Source organism: Lineus longissimus, chromosome 11 (assembly GCF_910592395.1).
Source record: "Lineus longissimus chromosome 11, tnLinLong1.2, whole genome shotgun sequence".
In the NCBI taxonomy this organism is placed as follows: Eukaryota; Metazoa; Nemertea; class Pilidiophora; order Heteronemertea; family Lineidae; genus Lineus; species Lineus longissimus.
This window is the reverse complement of record NC_088318.1, coordinates 9,139,274-9,164,229: the sequence shown is the minus strand read 5'-3', so window position 1 is coordinate 9,164,229 and position 24,956 is coordinate 9,139,274. Positions and strand designations below refer to the sequence as shown.

Sequence of the window (24,956 nt, the reverse complement as noted above, 5' to 3'; positions counted from 1 at the left end):
TGGGCCTAATATTTCTAAACTCAGACAAACATGCACAACCGTTTTGGAAATCAGATGTTCAGCTTTACACTGCAAATAACATTTACATCAGCACACAATGTTCTTCTTTCACTCAAACTGCAAATAACATTATATCAGCACACAATGTTCTTTGTTTCACTCATGACCACCCTGCACAAATTTCTCGTCGGAACTGGAACGTCTACCCTCGAGATCCTACGGCCGTTATATTCGTTCTCGTCGGGAAGTTGTCCTGCCGGGTTCGCCAAATGTCACAAACGAGTATTCGGGGTTACTGACATGGTGGTCTGGGAAGGAAACAAGGCCAGGTTTCTCTCTGTACACGTGCGTTTATTGATGACAGTCAAACTTATGCTACATATATATACTATGGAACGTAGTTCTCTCAGCTTGTCACAAAACGGCTGTGCGGTTTCTTCTGCAAATATATAATACAGCGGGAATATCTTAAAATACAGTCTTTCTAAATACTATCAATATTACGGGAAAGCTAACCCTGGGAAAGCCGAGAATCATGAGACTTACAGTTTTTATCATTGACTCCTCCTAGTTGGTCCACAAAGTTCGCATTTGGAACGGCATAAATGGGTGGCCAATTTGCCACGTTGGCAGAGGAAAAATACATGGATGAGAGGACAGGACAGGTTGCCCTGCTTTGGCCGATGACTTCAAGAAAGTGTCTTTGAAACTGACCAAGGCGTAGGGCCTATTAAACGGACGAGTCCATTCTGACAAGGGGCGACAGGTTATATATTATGACAGTTTTGGCCCTCTGTTTCGTCGTGGGCTGGACTAGCGGTGGGGCGCTTGAATCCTGGCTGCAAATTGACGTGTGATGGCGTCAGCTACAGTTCCTGCATTTAGCTCTGGCTGTACATTCCTTCGCTCTGTGTCTTCCCAGGCAATTGAAGCAGCGTCCTCCCTTCATGATTATCTCCTTCCTTTTCGCGACGCGACATCAGTAAGAATAGTACACTGAGCCGAGTAGTGCTGTTACTTACAAAACATGCATGTCATAGGCGGACGGGATTTGGCTACGAAGGCTGCGGTTAAATTTGACATGTTTGATTCTGAATAAGATTGAGACTCACCGACGGCGCAGGACGATGCGAATTCACCCGCGCGTAACGTATCGATTTCCGATTTTATCGCCAAACGTAAATCCTTGATATTCCAATGTGAATTTCCGCGTGTTCTTGTTATCTGTTGACGTATTTCCTTCGTTAGCTTCTGGAGAATGATGGGTACAGGTAAATCGCCATATGAATCCTCGGTTTTTCCGAGAGAGGATAGACCGAGTATCGATGTTTCAATCCTGTCGTAGAATTTCTGGAGGCTTGCCAGGGACCCGTTTGGTCTAGGTATTCTCCAGAAATCGTTCATGTAAGCGTTAATGATTATATACGTTTGTCCGTAATTTTTCTTCAGGATGTCCAGTGCTTGCCGATAGTTTGCGTTAGTGAGAAGCAGATTTCGAAGTTTATCCTTGGCCTCCCCCACCAAGTGTTTCTTAAGGTACTGCAAGCGCTGAATGTCCTCCAATGATTTGTTGTTGTGTATGGCTGCATTGAAACTATCCAGAAACGTATTCCACTCGAGAATATTGCAATCGAATTTTGGTAGGTTAAGTTTTGGCAAATTTACGTTACGTTAAGTTGACTCTGATGAGCTTTGAGGTGAGCTCGTGACGGGTCTAGCCGGCTTCAGGTTCTCGCCGTTACTCTTGCATTTAAAGAGCTATGAGTCGCCTCATAGCTCATCCTCTGATATCATCTGTGTTTATCAGTTCCGCTTTAAGCTTCCCGATCGCGGTTTTCTCGGACACCTGATTATCCAGATCCTCAAGTTCATCCAGCTTGCTGGACACGCATTTTGTGAGACCAAACACTGGTTGTAGCTCTGCTAATCTGGCGTCGTCCTCGCTTAGCGCTTCCCTTTCTTGAGGCAACTTTTTAGTTGTCCTCGCTGGACCGATCTCCTTGTGCGTAGTCGCTTCTCTTTTTGGTCGCCCCATTATTACGCGAACTTTCGACATGATTCTCAATAATAACAAATTGTACTGCGCATGCTCGAGCACTGGGGGCGGAGCTACAAATCTGAACACGAACAGGAAGTCGGAAGTTTGACTTTTACGGGCGGTGAAAGTCGAAAAGTTGACTAAACCGCTGGGCGGTGTCAGTTCCCATTAAGGTACATTCTCGTGATAATTAACGAAACCCCCTAATATCCACAGATCAAAGCCAAGAAAGTTGTGGAACGATTAAGAACACTTAACGTGAACGATAATAACATAATGATAAGTGCATTCCGATGACTGATAGGTCTCGTAGCATTGGGAATATTCTAGAGTTGGCTAAGCGTGATTTTTCTTTCGTAGTTAAAAGCTGTTTAGGGATACTGGGCCTACTCTAACATTCTAGAAACTACTAGACAGATACACATGGTGACTGACAACGTCAATGCTAAAAAAAGCCGCTAATCGGCAGCAACAAATATTATTGACTAAGCAGGGTATCATACGATTGTTGTGAGGTGTCCCCACGCGATGACCTTTCTGGCGGCAAGTATACCACACATACGCAAAAGGAGTAATCCGATGAGATAGCAGCGAACCCTAACCAAGTTATTCCTTCGTACGATTTATCCACAATTTGCACATTGAACGAAATTAGTATTACATGTTTTCTAACACGCCAACACCACGAGAGCCACGAGTCGCTCTCGGGTTTAGATCTATCCGGATTTGTCCGAACCATTGATATCCTGGGATAGAAAGCTCTTTCCCAAATTTTAAATGCGTTTCGCATATAGCCAGTGTCTCACAATCCAGTTTATGAATAGTATCTGACTTAACTTTTACTCTGATTCGTTTTAGGATTCAGTCCATCCATTCGCATTCCGAACTCCGAGAGAAACATCCCCTCCATAGTGCTATAGCTATTAAGTTTTCCGAGTTATTCACGGTTTTATTTAAATCATCGTTTGTTTTGTCCGATTCCTGGCCCGAATTCTCATCAGGCTCGATTATTCCATCCATTTCCGTCCCGTTTGCTAGTGGCCTAATTCCGCCACACCGCAATTCGAAACTACGTATCATCGCCAAATGCCACGCAACATCGTTTCTGCCTCAGTCTCTAGATCTAGGACAGCCATGAGTGTAGGACGATTTCCTTTTTTGCTGAGTTTATTTACTGTCTTAATTAATAGCTCAATGTTATTCGATTTACTTTTCATCGATTTCTTAAGTTCAGCGAAGGCGTCACGCACGAAGCTCTCAAACGTGGCAGTCTTTACATGTTGTTCAGCCATTCTGATTTGTTACGGTTACAATACCTGCGGTTGAGATTGTCCACAATTGTATCCACTCAGGCGTGACGGATTTGAGTCAGGGTTCCTTCGATCTTGACATCATCAGTTATGTAACAGCAACGTACGTGGAAACAGCATGCATTCGAAAATCCAGCCGGCCAAGATTCGACACTGAGTATTAGAACTCCTAGATCAAGTAGGATATTAACCCACTGTATTTAAGCTTTTTTGACAAGTTATCGTCGTTTTTAATTGTAAAAAGTATATGCCTACGTCACAGAGTCTCTGCAATGGTCATTTTATCACAGTAGTCTGGCGCAGCCAGACCTTCTTCACTTATTAGTCTGGCGCGAGCCAGGCGTTCTTTGTACTTCTTTGTACTAGACGTTTTCTACCACAATGTATATAAGCCTAAGAAACACAGAAACTGGCAAGTCTGGGATATTTGCATGCGTATAAGCGATCTTAAAACTTCACAGATATCATCCTCATATCTAATAATAATTCTCGGAGTTGGGCGCAGAGTACTGAGGAACGCATTTCAGCTTACTTCTTCGGTAGAATGACTTGATTTGTCCACTGTGAGTCACCGTCATTACTATCTTGCGGCTGCACCACCGAAACCAGGGATCTTCCCGAGTTTTTTAAGTGCTTTTTGCTCAGATATTGGTGATTCTGTGACACACCATTCGACATGTAAACCACCACGTGTTCATTTCCGAGTCAGCCGTGGATCGTGCATCTATATCTGTCTTCGGTCATTTCGGTCATATGAGCTCGGTGAGAAGTCTCGGGGAGTGAGACATTCAGCAGACCTTGGGCTAACTTGACGTCTAGTCTAACTTGACGGGTAGTGACAGTGGGTGTTCAAAGAAATACTCAATTGATAACGCCCGTACCAGTACAACCCGTCCGTAGGACGGGTATCAACTAGTACCATATATTCTATGATGTTTCATATTCATAGCTAAAGTCAAGTTTTAAAGGGACTTCTTTCTTGTACAACTTCGACCGGACCATTAATTACAGGTGCGTGACCGTAACCACTACTTGTGTGTCAGCCCGACATGTCCGCGCTTTTAAACGATGCGGCTTCGCGCAGCTTTACACTACGACCATCATGTTATTGATTTTTGCACCGTTCATAGCGTAGGAGGTCTGTCGCTTAAGGCCCGATTAGTTATTGGTAAATGCACGTATAGTAAAAGTTACTAAGTTTTTACGCATTTTTTTATATGGTATCATGCGAGTGAATCATACTGTGACAAAAAAGTCAAGGTTTAAAGTGCACGTGTGCTTCTTGCCTTCTTGTGGCGAGGTGGTATTTCTCCCCTATAGAAGCAGCGCAGTCGCATCGCTTTTCAGATATTTTCATAAAGGACCAGAGAGCTCAGTATTTATTTCGTTATCATTGTAGGCGATCGTTAACGTACAGGCATGCTCCATTGGTTACTTCGTTCTCATTCCATTTAAAGTCCTTAATGAGTTGAATGAGCTACAGGTAGGCAAATACACACGATGTTACCTACACTAGGATACTTTTTTGTCTTAACAGTTTCTCGATATTTTCCTGATTTATCCGATTTTTCCATGAAAGGTCAGATTTCGAGAAAATCGGTGAAAAAAAAACTAGCGCTTCCCCAAAAAGAGCATTAAAGATCAAAGGCCTATATTGAATTTGGTCAATGAGGAGGTGTGAGCCAAACGCTCAGAGTGACCTAATTGAGTGAGGTAATTAGTACATGTTTTCTCATGTAGGGTTACTCTGAGTGTTTGGTTCACACCTTATTGATCCCTTAAGCACGGTATTTTATGCCCCATGTTTGGAAGCCCTGGTATTTTTAAAAGGATTTTGAGAAATTCGACCTCTAGTGATATCATTTTAGCTCCTTTCGTGCATTGCAAGCTACAGTTATTATGAAAACTTCCTTTATAAATGTGCATCAAACGCTCAACAAAATAGAAAGGATAAGAGATCGTTCCTCTGATGCATATCAATTACAGAGAGTTCCGATTACAAAATTCACTATGGACTATTGCATGGATTGTGTGATAGCATGCAAGAGTGATACCTTAGCAAAATATATTTCTTAAAAAGCGGAAAGTTGGGGTGGGATGGTTAGCGGAAACCCAGGGGCTTAAAGGACTCTCGCCAGAGCTTAAAATACCTACGAATACCTGCGGGGAGACATTACGTTTTCCTATTACTTTCATTCCATTTCAATCAAATTTGAGATCCAAAAGTGGTAGAGCTATTGGTCAAAAAACATTGTTTTGTCTAATAAGCCTGATCCAATTAGCAGTCAACACACCATGACAAAGCATGTGCTTGCTTATACTGTAAAGTTTGCGATAAGCGGTCGTGGCGCGAAACCGGCAATACAGAAGATCTATGAATGATCATGTTATGGGACGGTATTTGAATGCACTGGAATAACCAGGCCGAGTGCGTAAAACTAGGGGTACTGGCTATTCACCTTTTGTAAATAAAAATCGATAAGGTAATGAAGTTAGTGTCACGTAATTTTAAAGGGAAAAATGTTAAAGCCCTACTGTATGCCATGCGACTCTTCGTGAAGTACATGTACTGTATCATGAATCTGAAGAAAGTAATCTGTGTTTTTTGCCTCCTGGCACACTTGGCCTTTTCTATGGAAAACGGAGGTGACGCTGTTGGTGATGCTAATCCTGAACCTGAGGATGATGAAGAAGTTTTTGCCGCGGCACAATATCCTCGCCGCCACAGGTCATACTCAATTCAAGAAAAAATTCGTCTAATCGATGATTACCAAAATGAAAACATTAGGGTTCCTCGCGGCGTGACTGCGGCAGAGTTTGCAAGAGCTCACAACATCCCTGCAGCAACGATGCGCCGATGGCTTAACGAGGAAGATCTCCGAGATAGACATCGGATAGCCACGACAAGGCAGAGCCACATGCAGAGACAAAGAGAGAGAGGGATTGGTGAGTGTTACCTTCGATGAAAATGCCAAAACTAGTCTCTCACAGAGGAGTGTGGTTATGTAAAATTTAGAATTCGGAAGCATTAGTTTTTTTGGGAAAATTAGTACTCTTTATTCTTTCAGCGTATTGGCCCGAGGTGGACAGACACGTACGAAAGTGGGCAGAGACTAGGCGGGAGCAGGGAGTACCCGTTTCCGGTGAAGACTTGATGGAGAAGGGACAACGGTTTTTCAATCAATGGTGGGCAGAGCTTCCAGCAGCGCGGTAGCAAGAGTACCGGGATAGTAGGCCTCAACTGGTTGATTTCAGAGCAAGCAAAGGATGGCTGAGCGGATTTTTAACAAGAAATGGCTTTAGCTTCCGGAAGCAATGCAAAGATTCGCAAACAATACCAGAAAACGCTGGGCAACTTGTGGCGAATTTTAGGGATGACGTAGCTCAGAATGTTGAGGAAAATGGAATCAAACTAGTCGTGAACATGGATGAAACTTTTGCACTTTGGGATATGGCACCCCAGTACACGTACGATGTCAAGGGCAGGAAGCAAATTGACGTGCGAACTTCTCGCGGCAATTCTAAATTAGGTTGCACCGTAACATTTGGAATTACGTTCGATGGCAGAAAAATGACAGTAAGTGTCATTTTTAAGGGTCTCGTCGCAGATGGCGACGAAATTCAAAACTTGAGGGAAAACGCTCCTGAAAATGTACAAGTTAGCGGATCTGAAACGGGCTGGGCGAGTTGGCAGACTATTCTTTCTTGGGTCAACGTATGCCTTCTTCCTTTTGTAGGTGACGCCTTCCCATTTCTCTTGATATGGGACATGTTCCCCGCTCACCGAAATGCACAAATCCGTCAGGAAATTGAAGATGCCCCCGGTTTCACTGAGATGATACCGGTGAGGTGCACACCTTTAGTGCAACCACTGGACAAGACGATTATCAGATCTTTCAAAAGTTATCTCCGCAAAAGGTGGAAAGCATGGAAGATTGAGCATAAGATTGAGCATAACAAGGGGTGAAGTGTTAAGTTTGATTGGCGAATCTTGGGCCCGGATAACCGCCGAGGCAATTCACACCGCCTGGCGAGCATGTGGCCTGGTTCAGGCTGATGAACCCGTCCCTGAACACGTAGACCAGAACATTTTGCACTTTGATGACCATGATGACGAGGACAATGATCTGCATTTTCTTGACGACGAAGAGCTGTAATACCCATTCTTTCGAATAAAGAGCGCCTTGTTATGAACTACTCGTTCGTTTACATTGAACTTGTGAGCCTAGAGGTTCATGTCACAGTGTGCCTCACAGCGTATTAACCTGGAATGTAAACGGCCCTGAACATGTGTTATTATTGATTTTCCATATTGCCGGTTTCGCGCCACGACCGCTTATCGCAAACTTTACAGTATAAAGGCGTTTGTATCCTACTTTCTTTCATAAATCAAAGTGCCGATAGGTTCTGGTTTGTTATCGTTGTTATCACATTATGATGTTAAACTACTAAACATCCAGTCGTTTAAATTTGTAAAGTATTTACCAGGCTGTTATAACCCTTAAAGTGCATCGTCAGATTCATGGTGTAGAAACACTTGTGACATGAGAGGGGATTGCTTTTGTACATTAAAGGCTGGAGTCTTTAGAGATTTTGCACACCTTGTATAGTTTATGATTTCAGATTTGCTGTATAATACAATAAACACGTTACTAACATTTCGGTTCTTCAATCTACGTCAACTTTATGCTGTTAGACATTCTGTGGAAGTGTCTTAGTGTATTTATTACGAAATAAAACAAACTTACAGGTGGGGACGCGCAATTCAACAAAGAGCATTCAAGCTTAAAAGCGGATTTCGCACAACTAGCGATTCAGCATACTGTTTACTTTTTCCTGGGCGGTACTTCTACTTCTACTTCCACATCATACTGGCTTGGACTATTTTGCATGTTTGCGAGGGGTCCCAGTGTGTGGCGGTAATCCTTCCGACACTCATCAGTGAAAACGTAATTTAACAGCTTGAACTAAACTTGAAATTGAAAATTGAACGTATGAACTGAACGTATTTACACTGTCCTTGATGGTATTCATCTAAACACCTCAACAATAGTAAGCCCCCCCCCCCCCCCCCCCTAAACAATTGGTCATAATTTCTAAAGTATCAACATGACAATGCGATGAATATGGTAGGACATCATCATACAAACATTAGGCATATTGGGTGAAAAGGACAAGGCCTTGCCTATTGTTAGGCATGAATGGTCTTCAATTGAATGAAAAACGTGCAGTTTCAAAAATAACAGAACTGATCCACTAAGGCTGAAATTGACTGGCAGTGCGGGCCATGCAATCAGTTGTGATTTATGCAAGTATCAGTTCGTTTCTTGTACCCCCCCCCCCTCCTCAAGGGTAGTTGAGCTATCACCACTAATCTTTGCCGATGCTTGAGTAGTGTTTATATTTCCTTCAGTGAAAATTTGGCGAAGCTGGAAAGAATAAGGATGCTAATGTGTCGATGTCTTGTCGAACATACAGCCTTACCCAGTAAAATTAGTCCGGTTACTTTATATGATGGTGACAACTGATATATTGTTGATGGTGATGTCTTGACGAAAGAAAAAGTAGCCTTGGTGAAAAAAGGGTGATGCTTGAGCCTTAAGATGTCGTTATAGGGTGATAAGGTGTCGTACCCTTGAGGAGGGGGGGGGTACAAGATACGAATTGATACTTGCATTAATACTCACTGAAACCTGCCACAAAAGTAGTTATTTTGAAATGGCATTTTTTACACTTAATTGAAGATTCTTCATGCATAACAATAGGTATGCCCCTGTACTTTTCAATCATTTTGCCTAATGTTGGTATGATGATATCCTGCAATTTTTATCGCATTGCCGTGGATACTTTAGAAATATAACCGAATTGTTTAGAGAGCGACTTACTTTTGTTGAGGTGTTTAGCACTCAGCCTGCCCAGGCGTGGACGATTAAATATTCTCCTCTTTGTGGAACGACCAATAGGTATAGCCTTTCCTCAGATGTTGATTTAGTTGGAGTTTTAAGGTGGCTACTGTCTTCAGTTGAAGAATATAGACCGGTGTAATGTTTTTGAGTGTTTCTGTTTTTGAGTGTTTCCCCTCATTGTTTGGGAACGCTCAAAAATAGATTGACAAGTTTTTCTGTGTATCCCCCCTATTGAAAAGTCGTGGTCTCTCTAGCTGCCTATTGTTTGGAAACACTGACACATGGGGAACAACCACAGATGTTACACCGGCATTATATTCCAGCATCTTATGGTTCGGGGGAAGAAACTGTATTTATATGTGTCGGTGTTGGATGTTGGAAAGATGTATGCATATTGATGGTTGGTTATGTACTGTTGCAGTTGATGAAAGCCCGATGCAATTGGCAGCGCAACTAGGTCATGTGTACACTTGTAGAACAGCGACATTCTTCCTACAAAGCCTCGCTCTTGCAGGGTTTGCCATCCAAGGTCGGACTCCATCTTGGTGACACTGGCTTCTTGGTGGTACTGGACTGTGACGAAGCGTGCTGCCTTGGATTGTACTTTTTCCAGTTTGTTTGTATGCTTTTGGACATAGGGGTCCCAGGCACTGCCAGCATACTCCAGGTGTGATCTTACCATTGTTGTGTAGGCTCTTGCCTTAGTGGTTTCTGAGCACTTGCCTATGTTTCTTCGGAGAAAATGTATAGTTCTGGTTTGGGTAGTTTATTCGATGTGTGGCCCCCAGGTTAGTTCTTTATCTAGTTCAATTCTGAGGTATTTTCCCTGATTAATATGCTCTAATTGGTGGCCTAGCATTGTCAAGTTGGTGTTGATGGTCTTCCTCTTCTTTGTTATTCTGAGCACTTTACACTTCGATGGGTTGATTGGTAAAAATGTACCTACTTACTCTAGAATCCAGCCGGAGAGGACATATTGGAACACCAACGGGGGCAAACACAACTCACAGAACAATTTGAGGTTAGCTCCGCCCACTTGCCAATGATCAACCTCGGTATGGATAAATATTCCGACTGTCACGGTACTGTGACCATAAGTTCACAAAGCGATTTTAAAATGGATCAATTAAATTTGATCACGTAAGGTTCATTGTTGGTTCAACTTGTATTGCTGTGGACACATGTACTAATAGTATGTACGCTTGATTCAGTGTTTGTAGCTGGTTTGACTTCTGTCCCGTCCAGCTGTACGCCGGTATCTGGGCCTACAGCGTGTTACAAAGAAAATGCCCCGTTTCATTGAATAAGATAACTCAATCGACAACGAGGCAAAATAAGTGCTAGTACTAAAAGTAAGCAATTTGTGGGAATGGAACAATGCCCTCACTGCACGGAGTCATAAGGATTTAAAGACATTATTGATCAGTTTACTTACACGTTATTTTGGCATAAAATATAAGTAAGAACAGTGCTGTTTGCGAAGTGTCGCTACTGTCACTGCCTTCTAGTCTTTTCGAATGAACCATCGACGTATATTGGCTGTGACAATCCGATTGACGCCATATATACGTCGATGCACGGAAATCAAGTTGGTTTCGAAACGTCCTCCTAATTCTCTTGAGATTTAACCAATTTCCGTCTATCGATTTGGCTTCAAAATATGTTTTTGATCAACCACAAAGGGTACTTTCTAACATGGTAGTGTTTTAAAAGCAATTCATGTCATGGTTTAAGCGCATGCACTGTGTTTATTAAGTACTCGATACGAATACGTTTTTTTCTGAGTAATTGCCGCTGATGAGGGAGTTAAGACGGTAAAAGAAAGTTTCTTTGAAGTATTTGTTTCTTTTGTCGTCTTAAGTTTTAAGACTACTTCTAGTCTACATGTACAGACTTCGTTGGAATATTTATTAATGTCTTCTTCTAATAATCATCTGAGGGCCTCAACAATAACAACATTACTTCTTTTTCAATGCTTTCACCATTCAACACTTATTTTGGTCACATTTTCACATTGCTACAATGAAAGGGCTTACTGTATTTAGCGCAATATTACACCCATTTAGCGTAATATTACGCCTCGGGAGCAAACCTCCCCTTATAGACTCGAAATTATTATCAAAAAGTGTACTTTGAATGCATTTTCTGTGGTTGTGTTTATTTTATAAGCGCGAAGGCTTTTCTGCGAAGCGCTACTATGGTTAAGGTGCATACGACGTATCCAATGTAAACAATGGATTCATTCAAATGGCTTAAATTTAACTTAAAATGGCCGCCAGAAGAGATAAACGCGCGAATGAAGCAACTTGACTATTCTGAGCTCCGAGAGAGAACCACATGAATATTCACACTGTTTTTTAATCACACTTCAATTTCAGGGGGTTTACTCCCCGACATATGTGTTTTGATGTTTGATACTTTAGTAATAATATCCAAAAGATGCTTAAAATGGATATAATCCCGAAATAATGAAGCAAAAGACGGGCAGGCGTTTCGAGAAAACAAAATTATTTTGAGATTTCAATAAACCTTTTGAACGAATTCCACATGGGCCGTGGGGGGATCCGAAGACACCTTAAGGAGGAATGTATGTTTTTATGGGATACCATTGGTTTTGCAGATCTTCTGGTTTTTTCTAAAGAATAATCAATATTCGCAAGCAGGCTTTTTATGCTCCCAGGTATGAAGAGGGTTCTATGTTCCTCAGGTTCTTTGTTCATCAGTCTGGTGTTCCTCAAGAGTCAAGCGTCTTCCAGTCTCTTGGCCTGCAAAAACCCTTTCCAACCAATTTTTTATGCGTCAACCATTCGGCAACATGTTGGTGGGGGAAAAACCTGATCCCTGACCCCTTGAATTGGTTGCCCAGGTACGACCACAAGCAATTGTCTCAAGGATCAAGCCACCAGTACGACCTCTTGGTAGTCTTGGCAATATCATGCCAGTGAAAAGGAAGGGTAATGATGGTTGAGGGTTGCAGTAAGGGTACCATCAAAGGAGTACCTCTTCCTCGCTCTGGGTTAAACGTGTCAAAGGACTGCACCATCATGAAGGTTTGGAGGTTCCACTCAAGCGCCCCGGGGTAAGCAGCTCAGAAGGACTTATTGAGAAGCCAATAGGGGGGTTGAGGGGCCTTTCCCCCAATGCACTAGCTAAAACATGTCAGAAGGACGGGGGTTGGGGGGGGGCTTTCTTTGCCGGCTATTAATGATGATGGAGTTGAGTTACTGCTAAAGCGATACACGGAGAAAACTGTCTATCAAAACAAAAAATTGGCGGAAGGAACTATAGCAGGTTCCCAACCAAGGGGTTTGGGGGGGGGGGGGGTTTCCCCCAACCTAAAGGCGCTGCGCGCTTACTAGGGCACCGCACTGATAATATTATTTTTATCCTTGAAGTCTGTTTCTCATCAATTTGACGGGAATACCGGAACTCATCCACCCAGCTCCAAAGACCAACTCGATACAAACCAAAATATCGGAGCTATAGGTCCGTCCTCGTGGTAAATCATGTTCCTGGTAAATCATGTGTGGTAAATGTATTTAGCCATAGTCAACACTCCTAACCGGAAGTAATACACCTCGTTTCCGATGTCCAATTGCATGCATTTTATCGTGTGTTTCTGAATAGGCATAGAATTAGGTACCATTTTTTGGGTTTCCCCTATTCATTGCGCTAAGCGTAATATTGCGCTAAATACAGTAAGCCCAATGAAAGACCTAATACTGAAACCACATGTCTGTTGACTGTGCTTTAAGAGAGACTGGCACCATGTCTAGCACAGTCAACAGACATCCCTATACCCCTTCACACTCAGAAACCACAAGCACCCACCCCTTCCTGCTGCGTTAATACTTCTGGGTCTGCGATTACGTGTGTACTAGCATCATACCCGTGGCGCAGGCAGGTTCAAATGGGCTATACCTCGAATAGATTGAATTGCAATGAAAAGCTAATGCAATATCAAAGGAGCAATATCGAAGAGACAAATTAAACCAACCATTTGTCCACAGACTCGGACCCTGTGGCGTGCTGTATGCGTGAACATAAAAGTATATCAATTGGTCCGATGTTTATGATGAGGCAATGTGAATATGCCTCGTTCCTTAGTCAGCAATATGCCCCATTTTATACGGAGAAGAAGGAGAACCCAGATAGGCCTTCACATGTCGGCCTCCAAATGGCTCGGCCCAATTGCCTATCACTACATGTACTATAACTTTAAAATGCGTGCTCCTCCTACATGTAACATGATCTCGGGCAAGGCACTTAGTCGACAGGCAAGCTAGAAGTTCAACACCGTGAGCAGCTCCTTGATAAGGGCATGCTAAGTTCAGAGTGCTTCTTCAGATACATCAAGTATTGAAAGCTGTGGTGAGCACATAAACAGACCTTCATTTGAAAATCCCTTCATAAACAAGGGCTGGCACTGGCTAACACAGCAGCAATAAACAATAGACCACCAATTTGACCCAGCTCCTTACTGCGGGAAAACCCAAGTCCAGCAACCAAAAGCACCAAAAATACATTTTTGTTTACAATTGAACTGCACACATGCGTTTGTTTACAATTTCTTTCCCCGCGAAATCTCGAAGATCAGGTGACCTGCAATCGTGGATTGAAAATAACATTATCCTTGGTTCAGCAGGTTAACAGGTACAGGCTGTTCCAATCATCCCCCTACAGCCAGCTGTTCAACAGGTAATGTTAGTCACCCCACAGGGAGTGCAGGTAATTGATTAATCTACTGCATAACTAAACAGCAATGACTTGGCTTCTGTGAGTGGTAAGGAGAATTGACAGTGTCCGATTAAAAATCCCTTATTAGTGCTCCGCTGAAGTAAATTTCCGAAAAAAACCGTAACGTTGCATCAGGATAACATAATTATCACCTGCAAACGTGCAAAATTTCGAAACGAAACACTACCCCTAAATGGCACTTTATCGAGCCGCCTTATAGTATTATGATATAGATGCGACCTTTCTGTACCTTATTCATTTTTAATCGCAGTTGTTTCTACAGAACCGCAATAGTATATTAGTCCTACTATCAGGCCAAATTGTAAGTTACGTAACCATCGAGAGAACAGTTTATAAGAAGTGACCAATATATCCCAGAAAGAAGTTTCAGTATGTAACTGGATTGTATTGGGGACAACATTCTGGGGACACGAGCTTACCAGCACTTGAATTCATTGTTAACCGCTGGTTTACTATCATCAAGGTATAATGAGTGAATTGACTAATCTATCACCACAAGCGCGTGGTACGATTTAAATGAAAAAAATTAATGACAATAATATAACTTGTTTGTGGTATGTGATGATGTTATAATAAGCCGACATTACGAAAGCCAAACGATTGGCAATCCTAGAGCTGGTGGTAAAAGCCCCATTTACACGATGCGGGTTCGATCCGGATCGAGACCTGTTCGGTTCAACACGCAGCGTGTAAGTGGGATTTTAACCAGCCCGAACCGACCTTAACCGGCCTTAAAGCTGAACTGCATGCACAAAACGAGAGCGTCCCATGCGGCAATAGTAAGAAATTCAAACGATCGAAAGGTCATTCTGAATACGGCCTGAAACATGACAGACCTCTGATGCTTCGATGCGCTTGATTTCACAAACCAGCAAGCCGTGGGACGATGCGGACCTATGCAGAGAATTCTGGAAGGAAAAAAATAAAAAGGTTCTCTCATCGGGACTCGAACTCGAGACCTCTGGTTTTATTTGCCAACACACTTATTCTCAAGGCCACTGGGCTGCTTGAAATGCGCCTTAACAGATGTGTGTGTAATCTCTGTTCAACATCTATGAGCGGCTTCCAGTGGGCAACTGAAGGAAGAAAGCCTTTTTTTCTTTGCTGTGAGTGATTATGTATGCTTTGTCTACGTTTTCTCAGCAATGTTCAGCTTTGTCTTGGTATCTTCTTCTATTACATGTACTTGAGAAAATTTCTGGTTAATCTCTCAAAAATAAAGCATAATCACCATTCATATAAGATATATTTGCTGGCAGTATTTCACAATAAAGCCCCCCCCCCCCCAGCTCAGACGGTTAGAGCGTTGGTATTCTGAGCTCGAGTTCCCGGGTTCGAATCTCTGGAGAAGATTTTAATTTGTTTTCTCTTCCATAAATCTACGAGACAGTCCGCATCATCCTATGACTTGCTGGTTTGTGAAATGAAGCGCATCGAAGCAATGAACATATTGCAAGGGAAGTTCAAGGACACTAGCTACATGTAGTTCAGAGACACGTTATACCTTTTGAGATTCGAAGATTTGCCAAACTTGTCTGTAAATTGTAGGTGCAGTCAAAGCTGTGATAGGGATCAAAAAATTACAAAGGGAATCTAAGGCTTGGGATGAACATCGAAAAGAAACCATTGATTTCGTTAACCTTCAATTGAAAAGAGAAAATGAAAGTGCAATTGATTTCCGAAATGTTGATGCTTCTTTTGTCGTCTACAACGACCTTCATCCAGATAATAAAGTACAACTTCGTAAAATGACTGAATTAAAATATTTCTACAAACCAAGTGAGGAAATGAAAAACTATGAATATCTTTTTATTGTCGTTGGTGTGATAGGAGCAGGACTTTTAGTGAAATATCTTATGTGAGAGAGCGTGTTTTTTTTGGTTTTTTTTCGATTTATTTTGATGTGTGTGTAACGTGGAAATGTTAGAAATGTTGGATATGACTCTGGGGATTAACGTTTTTGCATGAGTAGTTGATTTGAACCCTTTATTAGTTAGGTTTTTAAGAAAAATAGTGTTAAGGAACTTTAGTGGTTTTTTGGGCGGTGTAGAGTATATGTATTTAGCGGTGTGGTGCTTAAATCAACAGTTTTAGAGTTGGAAATGGGGTGCGGAGAGCTGGGAAATCATGAAAATTTAAAATTTTGAATTTGGAGCAGCCGATTTTTGCGTTTTTCACTCGCTAGGCCTGTTATTTTAAGCTGGATCACTGCTAAATACATATAATAATGCTAGAGGTATCATCTCCAAGCAGAACTTTGAAATACCTATCGATTCGTTGCTATATTTTCAGAACAATGGACCAGAATGTTTTTATCTGGAAAAAGGCAAGAGAAAACTTACACTGCAGATAGAATGGCTAGACTCTCATCTCCTCCTCCATGATGCATACCACCGCCTTGATGACATCACAAGACTCCATAAACATCAAATGAAGTAAGCAGAAATATTTATATCATCTACATCTACATGTACATTGTTTATCATAATATTCAATTCTACTCTAAGGCTTACACAGCTATTACACACAACCTCGTAGCCAGTATGTTTGTGGAAAAGACCGAGGTTGAAAATGAAAATTTCCACCGGTTAGTATAACTTATACGTTGAACATAAAAATGGTGTTAAGAAAAGAGTTTTAGAACAAGGAATATAATAACCATGATAATATTTTGTTTGCTTTAATGTTGAATGGGGCCGACTGGTATCTCTCTTCGAATAAAATGAATGTCAGTTAATGTATTTGATTTGTAGTTTCTATAATCACAGACAAGTTTATTATTAACATTTTCATCGGATGGGACGAGAAGAATGATTTTATCTGTCTACGCTTGACCGGTGTAGAATATTTTTTATATTAGCTAGCTTTCGCACGGCACGGTTAGCAAAGCCCACTACATTTATCTATGCGTAACTGCGCCAGTTTTGACTCGTTTTGCAATATTAAAATGATGAAGTTTAGCAGAGTTTGTCAGAAATTATGCGATATCCATTCCATTTGACGATCCCAAAGTTTTGAGAATCCGGCAAAATGGCGGAATACCGTCAGTCAGATTAACGTAGCCTATTCAGGCAGGCCGGAACATTTATCCAGTTTTATCCAGTTGCGGATTACGGTAGAGTACAGAGGCAACAACTTTATTCCACGTGTGCTTTTATTGGCGGTGTCTTACAATCGCACAATCCAGGGCATGTCTGAACTAAGGCTTACTCAAACGACCCCAAACTTAGAGATGAACATCCCACATAATTGCCCGGGGCGACGTCATGAATTTTAGATGGAAACCTTGTGAATTTTAGGGGCATTCTTGGAGAAGGTTGTTTTTCAGCGGAAAGCTTTTTGCATTGCCCATTGTTACAAGGCAGATTTGCCCTTGCTTATAAACGACAGTGTCACCCTTCCGACAATGATGTGACAATAAACAAACCTGACCCTTCGTACAATAAATAGGTAAAAGGATGTCCAAAAATGAGTTATTAGTATTTTATGATTTTGTATGAAGGACTGTTTTTGTCAATTCATGTAATATTGCTCAACTTCTGTTGATTGTTATTCAATTTCTGTTCGGCGTTGGTCACAATCTAGGCTTCCACATGACCTGACAGAACTCAAGGTCATATTAAACCCCTTCTGATGACTATAACTGCACCACCCTTGTCCCTACCAAAACAATCTTGGTCCCTGAGATTGGAAGTTTCAGGAAAAATGACCTGCCTTAAATCACAAACCCAGCAGTAACATGCAATTCTAGATTATATTAATTTTAACCAGATCCGTAATATCCGTAATATGCAAAGCATAAACTATCATTACCCGCCACATATGGCAATTAGCCAGGGTAAGAAAGTGTTAGTGAGAACATAAAGGTTCCAGATTTTATAAAAGGTGTTCCAATGGACCATGCAAACATATCCGCACAACCAGTCGACATTCGCTTTGTAACACTAAAGTGACAGCAATTTTCCGAACATTAACGCAGTCAAAAAACACTGGAGGAATAAGATCCTACAAAACACCACTAAGTGAGAAACCTAACAAAATATCGTTTGGGCAGTAGTACGCCATAAAATATTTGATTACAGAATAACAATTAGTTGGTCAGAAACTTCGCCTGAACGTGAGCTCACATTAGTAAAAAAAATGACTATTTTTATCAATTAATGTAATGTTGCTCAACTTCTGTTGATTGTTATTCGATTACTGTTTGGCGTTGGTCACAATCTAGGCTTCCACATGACCTAACAAGACTCAAGGTCATATCAACCTTACTTTCCCCTTGGGTCATTGCGCGCTCCTATAGTCGCTTGCACTACCCCTGGTCACATGTTGAGCTAAAACAAATTTGATTCATCAACGAATAACGTTTGACATGTAAATAAAATGAAGATTAATGTTTAGACACATGGCATATTCATGGGATAATATTGAATGGGCGAAAAGGGCGACTTATCAGTCTACAAAACCATTTACCTTAATGCGATCACAAATCATTTGACGGCATAATATAGAACTTCATAGACACGGATAATATATGAGCTGATGCTGATATAAAAGCATAACTGCCTCTACAAGAAAATTGCGTCTTTTAATCAGACACCCACAGCAAAAAAGACCGAAGAAGCACGTGTTACAAAATGCTAATCGCGAGCAAAAGGAGTCGCCACTGTGAAAATATTATTTCAAAAATCCCTTTTGATAATTAATTTTTATATTTAAGTCTAAGGCTTCTTTATCTGTATTCACCCTGAGATAATTGGTCAATTTTACAACTTTTATTTGCTCGGCTACAAATGGTTTTTTGGTCATGTTAAAACAGTGCTGATACGTAGTGCCGCATAGACGGGTCATAGGCCAAACATACCACCTCACCCTCAGATTCTGGCGGTGACGTGGCATAATTTATGACATAGACGAGTATCCATGGTCTATGGTGCAGCCATTTTGAATTGCTAATCAAGTAGACCCCGGATGTATAGGTTGTGGTCATATTAATCCCCTTATGATGACTTACTGCATCATACTGATGTAAAGGTCAAGACGGCAATTACTGCATGGCTGTCCCGGCTTAGGCTTGACCATGTTCACTAGGCTAGTTTGTCACAACCAACCTACACTTCAAAGGAATTGATGTAAAGGTCCAGACGGTTTCTGGTTGTGACCATGCATCTACTGAGCTGGTTTGTCTCAACCTGCACTTCAAACGATTTGATTTTAAGCGCCAGACTGCCTTAACTGCTTGCCCAAAGGTTGTGACCATGCAGCTACTGGGCTGGTTTGTCTCAACCTGCACTTTAAAGGAATTGATGCAAAGGTCCAGACTGCATTCACTAGTTGTATTAGTTGTAACCTTGTAGCTTATGGACTGGTTCGTCTCAAGGTTAACTTCAATGAATTTGATGTAAATGTCCAGACTGCAGTTACTGGTTGTCTACTGGGTTGTGACTGTCGAAGTCACCATCGCAACTACATAGTAAGATTTAATCTGTGTTACAACCTTTAACTTGTAATCACACTCACTATATGGAGTTTTATGTACAACCAGATGGACCGAGCAAAGCTCCTCGTGTTTTTGTTTTTTTTTGGCACGCGGCCATCTTGGAAACCATTTGCTCAGTTTTGTGAAACCACTAGCTCAGTTTTGTCATGTAATATTGATATAAACTGCCCCAGGAAAGAAAACTGAGCATATCTACATTCAGCTGAGCGCCAGGCCCATGGCCATGGGCTCTTGTTTAGTTAATTATATAGTTTGACAAGAGCCAAAACAAGCTAAATTGGTTATAATTAGCTCATTATTATATTGAGTGCTGACCTCACTTATTTAAGGGATGTTAAAAAGTTTTGGTGTCACATCTGGTGTTATAACGGCCGGCCCAGGCAGGGGGCTGTTTTTGACTGTTATAAGTTTGCTAAAAAGTAATTTTGCAGAGCCTCTCAGTCCTGCCTGCAAATGGTGTTTCCACAGCCATTAAGAGCTCTGGATGGATTTTTCCGAGCCGGTAATGTTGGTAGATTTTGGAATCTGCTGAAAAAGAGACCATCGAGTTATACGACAACACTTTCCAAGACTGATTTCTCAGATTATTTTGGCAGCATCATGAAGGTTGATTATGATTACGAACCCCAGCAGCCCGCTGTGAACGAGTATGTAAAATGTACATTTGAGACAAATGTAAATGACTACGAAAGGATTGTTGTAAAGCTCGGAACAGGTTCGCAAGGCCATTCGCTCACTTAAACGCGGAAAGTCTGCCGGAATAGATGGCGTGACCGCTGAGCACCTACAGTATGGTATGTCGCCAAAGCTATGTGATATTTGGGATGGGTTGTTCTCGGTTATTTTAAGTTGGCATGCGGTAGAATCTGATTTGTATTATCTTCGGTGAAAGCTTCATAAAGCAGATCCCTACTTGGTACCTGGGTACTGATGTCATTATAGATACTGATTTTATTGATGTTCTTGGTGTTCGTTTTACAGCAGGTCTTACGGGTGCCTCACATGTGGAAAAAAGAGTATCCTCAGCCCGCTTACATGAGTGCATGAGTGTACCAACCGGGTTTACCCACCGATGTTAAAACTTATCTCTGGGATACGGCAGTCACTGTGTATATCTCATTTTACTTTAAAGCTGTCACTGTGTATATCTCCGTCCCACGGAGATTCAGTGTGCAGATGAATTTCAGAGTAACTTTGTCAAGTGTGTTTTAGGACTTCCAAAGAGAAGTCATCATAGTAAACTCTTAAATGTTCTGGGGATCGAAAGTATTACACATATAGTCCATGGGCCAGATCAAATGTCGGTACCATCTCTGGTGGCAAAGTCTCATAGTGATGTTTTTGTTCCTTGGTATCTCTAGTTTATGAATTCAAATGATAGCCCTGTTCAATTAGTAGCTTTTTGGTAGTTTTCAGCCGGTTTTCATGATAGGGTATGGTCAATTTCGGTCAATTTTGGGGCCCTGAATAATGGGGTAGGGGAACAAAAGAAGCTGCCATTTGGTAACGGATGGACCAAATCATTATTATTATACCTCAAAATGTTCAACTAGGATGCCTCTACTAGATGCTAAGATGTGTTTTGATGTAATGCATGTAATTAGGTCAACAGAGGTCAAAAGGTCACGAATTTTGAGGGTTGCTCAAAATCTGTGACAGTCAAACACGTGGCAAAAAAGTAATGCTGAGGGTCAACTATTCAAACATTTTACACTTGAAATCTGTTTTTTTAGTGTTTTCTAATGCTCTAAATATAATTTCAGAGGGGCTATAGGAAATTATTTTGATAGATTTGGAATCCACAACAACTCTACGGAGTGCTTAAAATCTGAAATTATGAAATTTCAGAATATGGGGTAAGGGAAACATAACCGACTGTTAAATCGCAATGGATGGACCCAATTAATAGTTTAAGACCCTAAAATGTTAAGCATAGCTGCCTCTGATAAAACCGTAAGGTGTGTTCTAATATAATGCATTTAACTAGGTCAACTGAGGTCAAAAGGTCATGAATTACGGGGGCTGCTTAAAACGTTGGCCACATACGACAAAGGCAACGCTGTGTAGGCCCACTACACCGACATTTTATGTAATAAATGTTAAAACTTAGTGCCAAATATCCTATCAAACCAAAAAGTAAAGTTCACTGAACTTTTCTTCTCAGTAGGATCTAACGTCTTCAAAAGATGAACCACTGGAAAAGATGCAAATGCCAAAGGACCCTTCTCCAAAAAAGTCAATCGTCCTCGTCATCACTACATGATTCCATATCTACAACGTCCTCAACCACGACATCATCATCATCTCTCATATTTCCACATGTTTGCAATTTGCACATTGGTGTGCACTTTAGTCTTTTATCAAGACATATGCATTCCCCTTCCTGACAAATGCGTTTGCATCGACAGGCCATCAGTTCTATGTAATCTGGAGCAGTCTTTCCCGCCATTCAGTCAATGGTGAGGTTTCCTTTCTCATCCCGTACCCATCCATACCCATCTGGGTCTGGAACCACTGGTTTATTCTCAAGGCTTAGTTTCCAAACACGAGCTTGATAATTTGCGCGCTGGGCATGCTTGTTTAGGGTGTCCTCGCATGGAGGAAGCATACTTGATTCTACCTCTCCTCTCTTTGCCATGAACAGATCGTGCCGCATTTTATTCACCAACACAGTCTTCGTGGTTGGAACGTACATGACACACGTAAAGTGCTGTAATGTTCCCAATAAATCAGCTGACAGCTCCAACGTGTTTCCAAATTGTGCGAATGCTTGCAGGAACAACTCGCTAGATCGCATCTTGTCCAACGGCCCTATCTTGCCGCGTCCAACAAATGCACTAACTGTATCGCATCCGGAAAAGCTGTGAAAGCCGATGAGTGCGTCACAAACATCATCTCCAAGAAACACCTGTAGCTGAGAGACTTCAACGAACTGCGTTCTAGTCTTTGTTCCCCGCTTTTGGTACAAGGTGGCAGGAATATCCTTTGCGAACGAGAGAAGAAGCACGAAGACGTCTGTGTCCTCAGACACTACTATAAAAATTTTGTACCCGCTTTCTGCGGCATGTTTTGCATGCAAAATCATTCGTGTATCCGCCTCTCCTTGTGATGACTTAAGTTCCTCGACCTCACTGCAACAGCTGCCAGTAACCTTGAAGCATTTAGTACCACAAGTGACAAGCAGTACCTTTTCTTTGATCAGTCCCCTCTTGCTAGTTGACTTCCAGTCAGAAACGAAAAACTCAACAAGTCGTGTCTTATTGTCCGCCTCTGAAAGAAGGTTCCTCCACTTCTTGATCAGGTACAGTTGTACTGAATTTGATACCAGTGCCTGAGCCAAGTTTCTGCCGTTCCGCATCCTTGATAGATGTTTGTCTGTAGACATCGAAGACTACATCAATTCTCTGACTTGTACCTCCTTCCCTCAATACCCATTTCAGAAGAGATTTGGAGACCTCCAAGAATGTATTGTTTTTGACATTCAGTTTCTGCACCAGGCTCATACCATCGACAATGCATGGGGAATGACTTGGAAGAAATCTGTGTAAGCCTTCTCCCCAATTGTGCGAGCGTTGAGGAGATCCTTGGTTACCTCATCTGGAGCGAGAGTGCCGTTTGAAATACTGACAATGGATTCATCTTCCGACTTATTGAATGGGTTTATCATTGCCTCCTGGATCATTTCCATCACGGCATTGACATCTGATTCATCCTTGGTGATTCGTGTGCTATGCAGGTCCGGATGGTTCAAAGATGACGAACTCGTTCCCATCACGGCTCTCAGTTGGCGGAGGAACATGCTCCGGTACTCTGCGTTCAGGTAATAACGCCGAACTGCTCCAGGATTTAGGCTAAATCCACGAGTGCCCCCAGGTGTTTGGGTATCCTTGTTGACCGTTTCTTCAATGGTCTGGTCGACTGGAATCTTTCCAAAATGGTTGTCTGGCCCTAGTTGAACTGAGAACCCCCCACTCATGAAATGAGAAAACGTATCAGGGTGATCGATGTGCAGCCTTGACATTTGTGCATAGTATAATGTCAAGTAACGTGCGTAGTTCAGCCTATCGTATGCAAAACATCACAGAATCATCGCCTTGATCGAGGAAAGATGTAACAGCCAATCACCTTCTCTTGTTGCGCGTACCAATCCAAAGACAATCTGATACAACCAAACTTGTCTTGCAACTTCTAGTGCTTTTGCATACAGCGCTTGGTCGAAAACACAAACTTTTTCTGACAATTCCAATGACTCCATGATTCTGAGGGTTTGGTTCAAGACTTCATTTACCGTAGACAGCTGTGTAGCTGGTGCATTGATTGTTGGGGTATAAGCTACCGTGTCCTGTGTAACAGCAATGTTGTCCCGACATTGGATATTGAACCCTGTCCAACTACAGACTGTTTGGCAATGTGGGCTGGAGAGGCGAGCTAGAAGCCAAGCAATGTTCAATAATGCACTTTCTACAACTTCCGTAGTCTCATGACCAAGAGTAAGAGTCATTTTTGGCACGACCCTCTTCCCTGCATTGTAGATTGGAATCATGTCTGTCTCGCCGGGTATGCTTCTTCTCTTGCATTTGTCCACTAACTGCGTGTGTTTAGCTAGAAGAGGTCCTATCAACTTCGTTTGCACAGCTATGCCATTGACCCTATGTGATGTCCCACCACCACTAAGAGTTTCTTCTAAGCGGTCAATGTTGTCCCATGCTAGGGTGGTGAACACACCAGGATGGATATCAGACGGGAGCGGTGTTTCACTCTCAGACAATTTCTGCAGACTGAGTGCTGTGTCAATCTCCTCCAGTTTGGAATACGATACACTGTGTCCGAAACGATTAAGGGTCTGAATCATTTCAACATTACCAGTTGAGGATTTCACAGCAAACGGTAGTCGTATGTGCTTAGGAGGTTTTTCACTGCCATTTATAACCGCATAGACTACATCTTGCCCAAAAGAATTTGCTAATCTTTCCACCCGATTAGATGTTTTACCTGATTCTCCAGATAGCAGTGTGCAGTTGACCTCTGTTGACCTCAGTTGACCTAGTTACATGCTTTATATTAGAACACACCTTACGGTTATATAAGAGGCAGCTATGCTTAACATTTTGAGGTCTTAAATTATTAATTGGGTCCATTCATTGCGATTTGACAGTCCGTTATGTTTCCCTTACCCCATATTCTAAAATTTCAAAATTTCAGATTTTAAGCTCTCTTAGAATCTGTTAGAGGCATCCTAGCTGAACATGTTGAGGTATAATAATAATGATTTGGTCCATCCGTTACCAAATGGCAGCTTCTTTTGTTTCCCCTACCCCATTATTCAGGGGCCCCAAAATTGACTGAAATTGACCATACCCTATCATGAAAACCGGCTGAAAACTACCAAAAAGCTACTCATTGGGCAGGGCTATCATTTGAATTCATAAACTAGAGATACCAAGGAA

At 41.8% G+C, this 24,956-nt stretch overlaps 1 protein-coding gene across 1 annotated transcript in view; it reads left to right on the top strand.

Moving 5' to 3' along the window:
- LOC135495924 (uncharacterized) overlaps positions 1-24,956 on the top strand; it is an 80,382-nt gene that overhangs the window by 33,890 nt on the left and 21,536 nt on the right. The window contains exon 2 of the mRNA XM_064784947.1: positions 16,305-16,447. Within this exon, the coding sequence (XP_064641017.1) occupies positions 16,305-16,447 (143 nt within the window). The remainder of the gene's footprint in view (positions 1-16,304; positions 16,448-24,956) is intronic.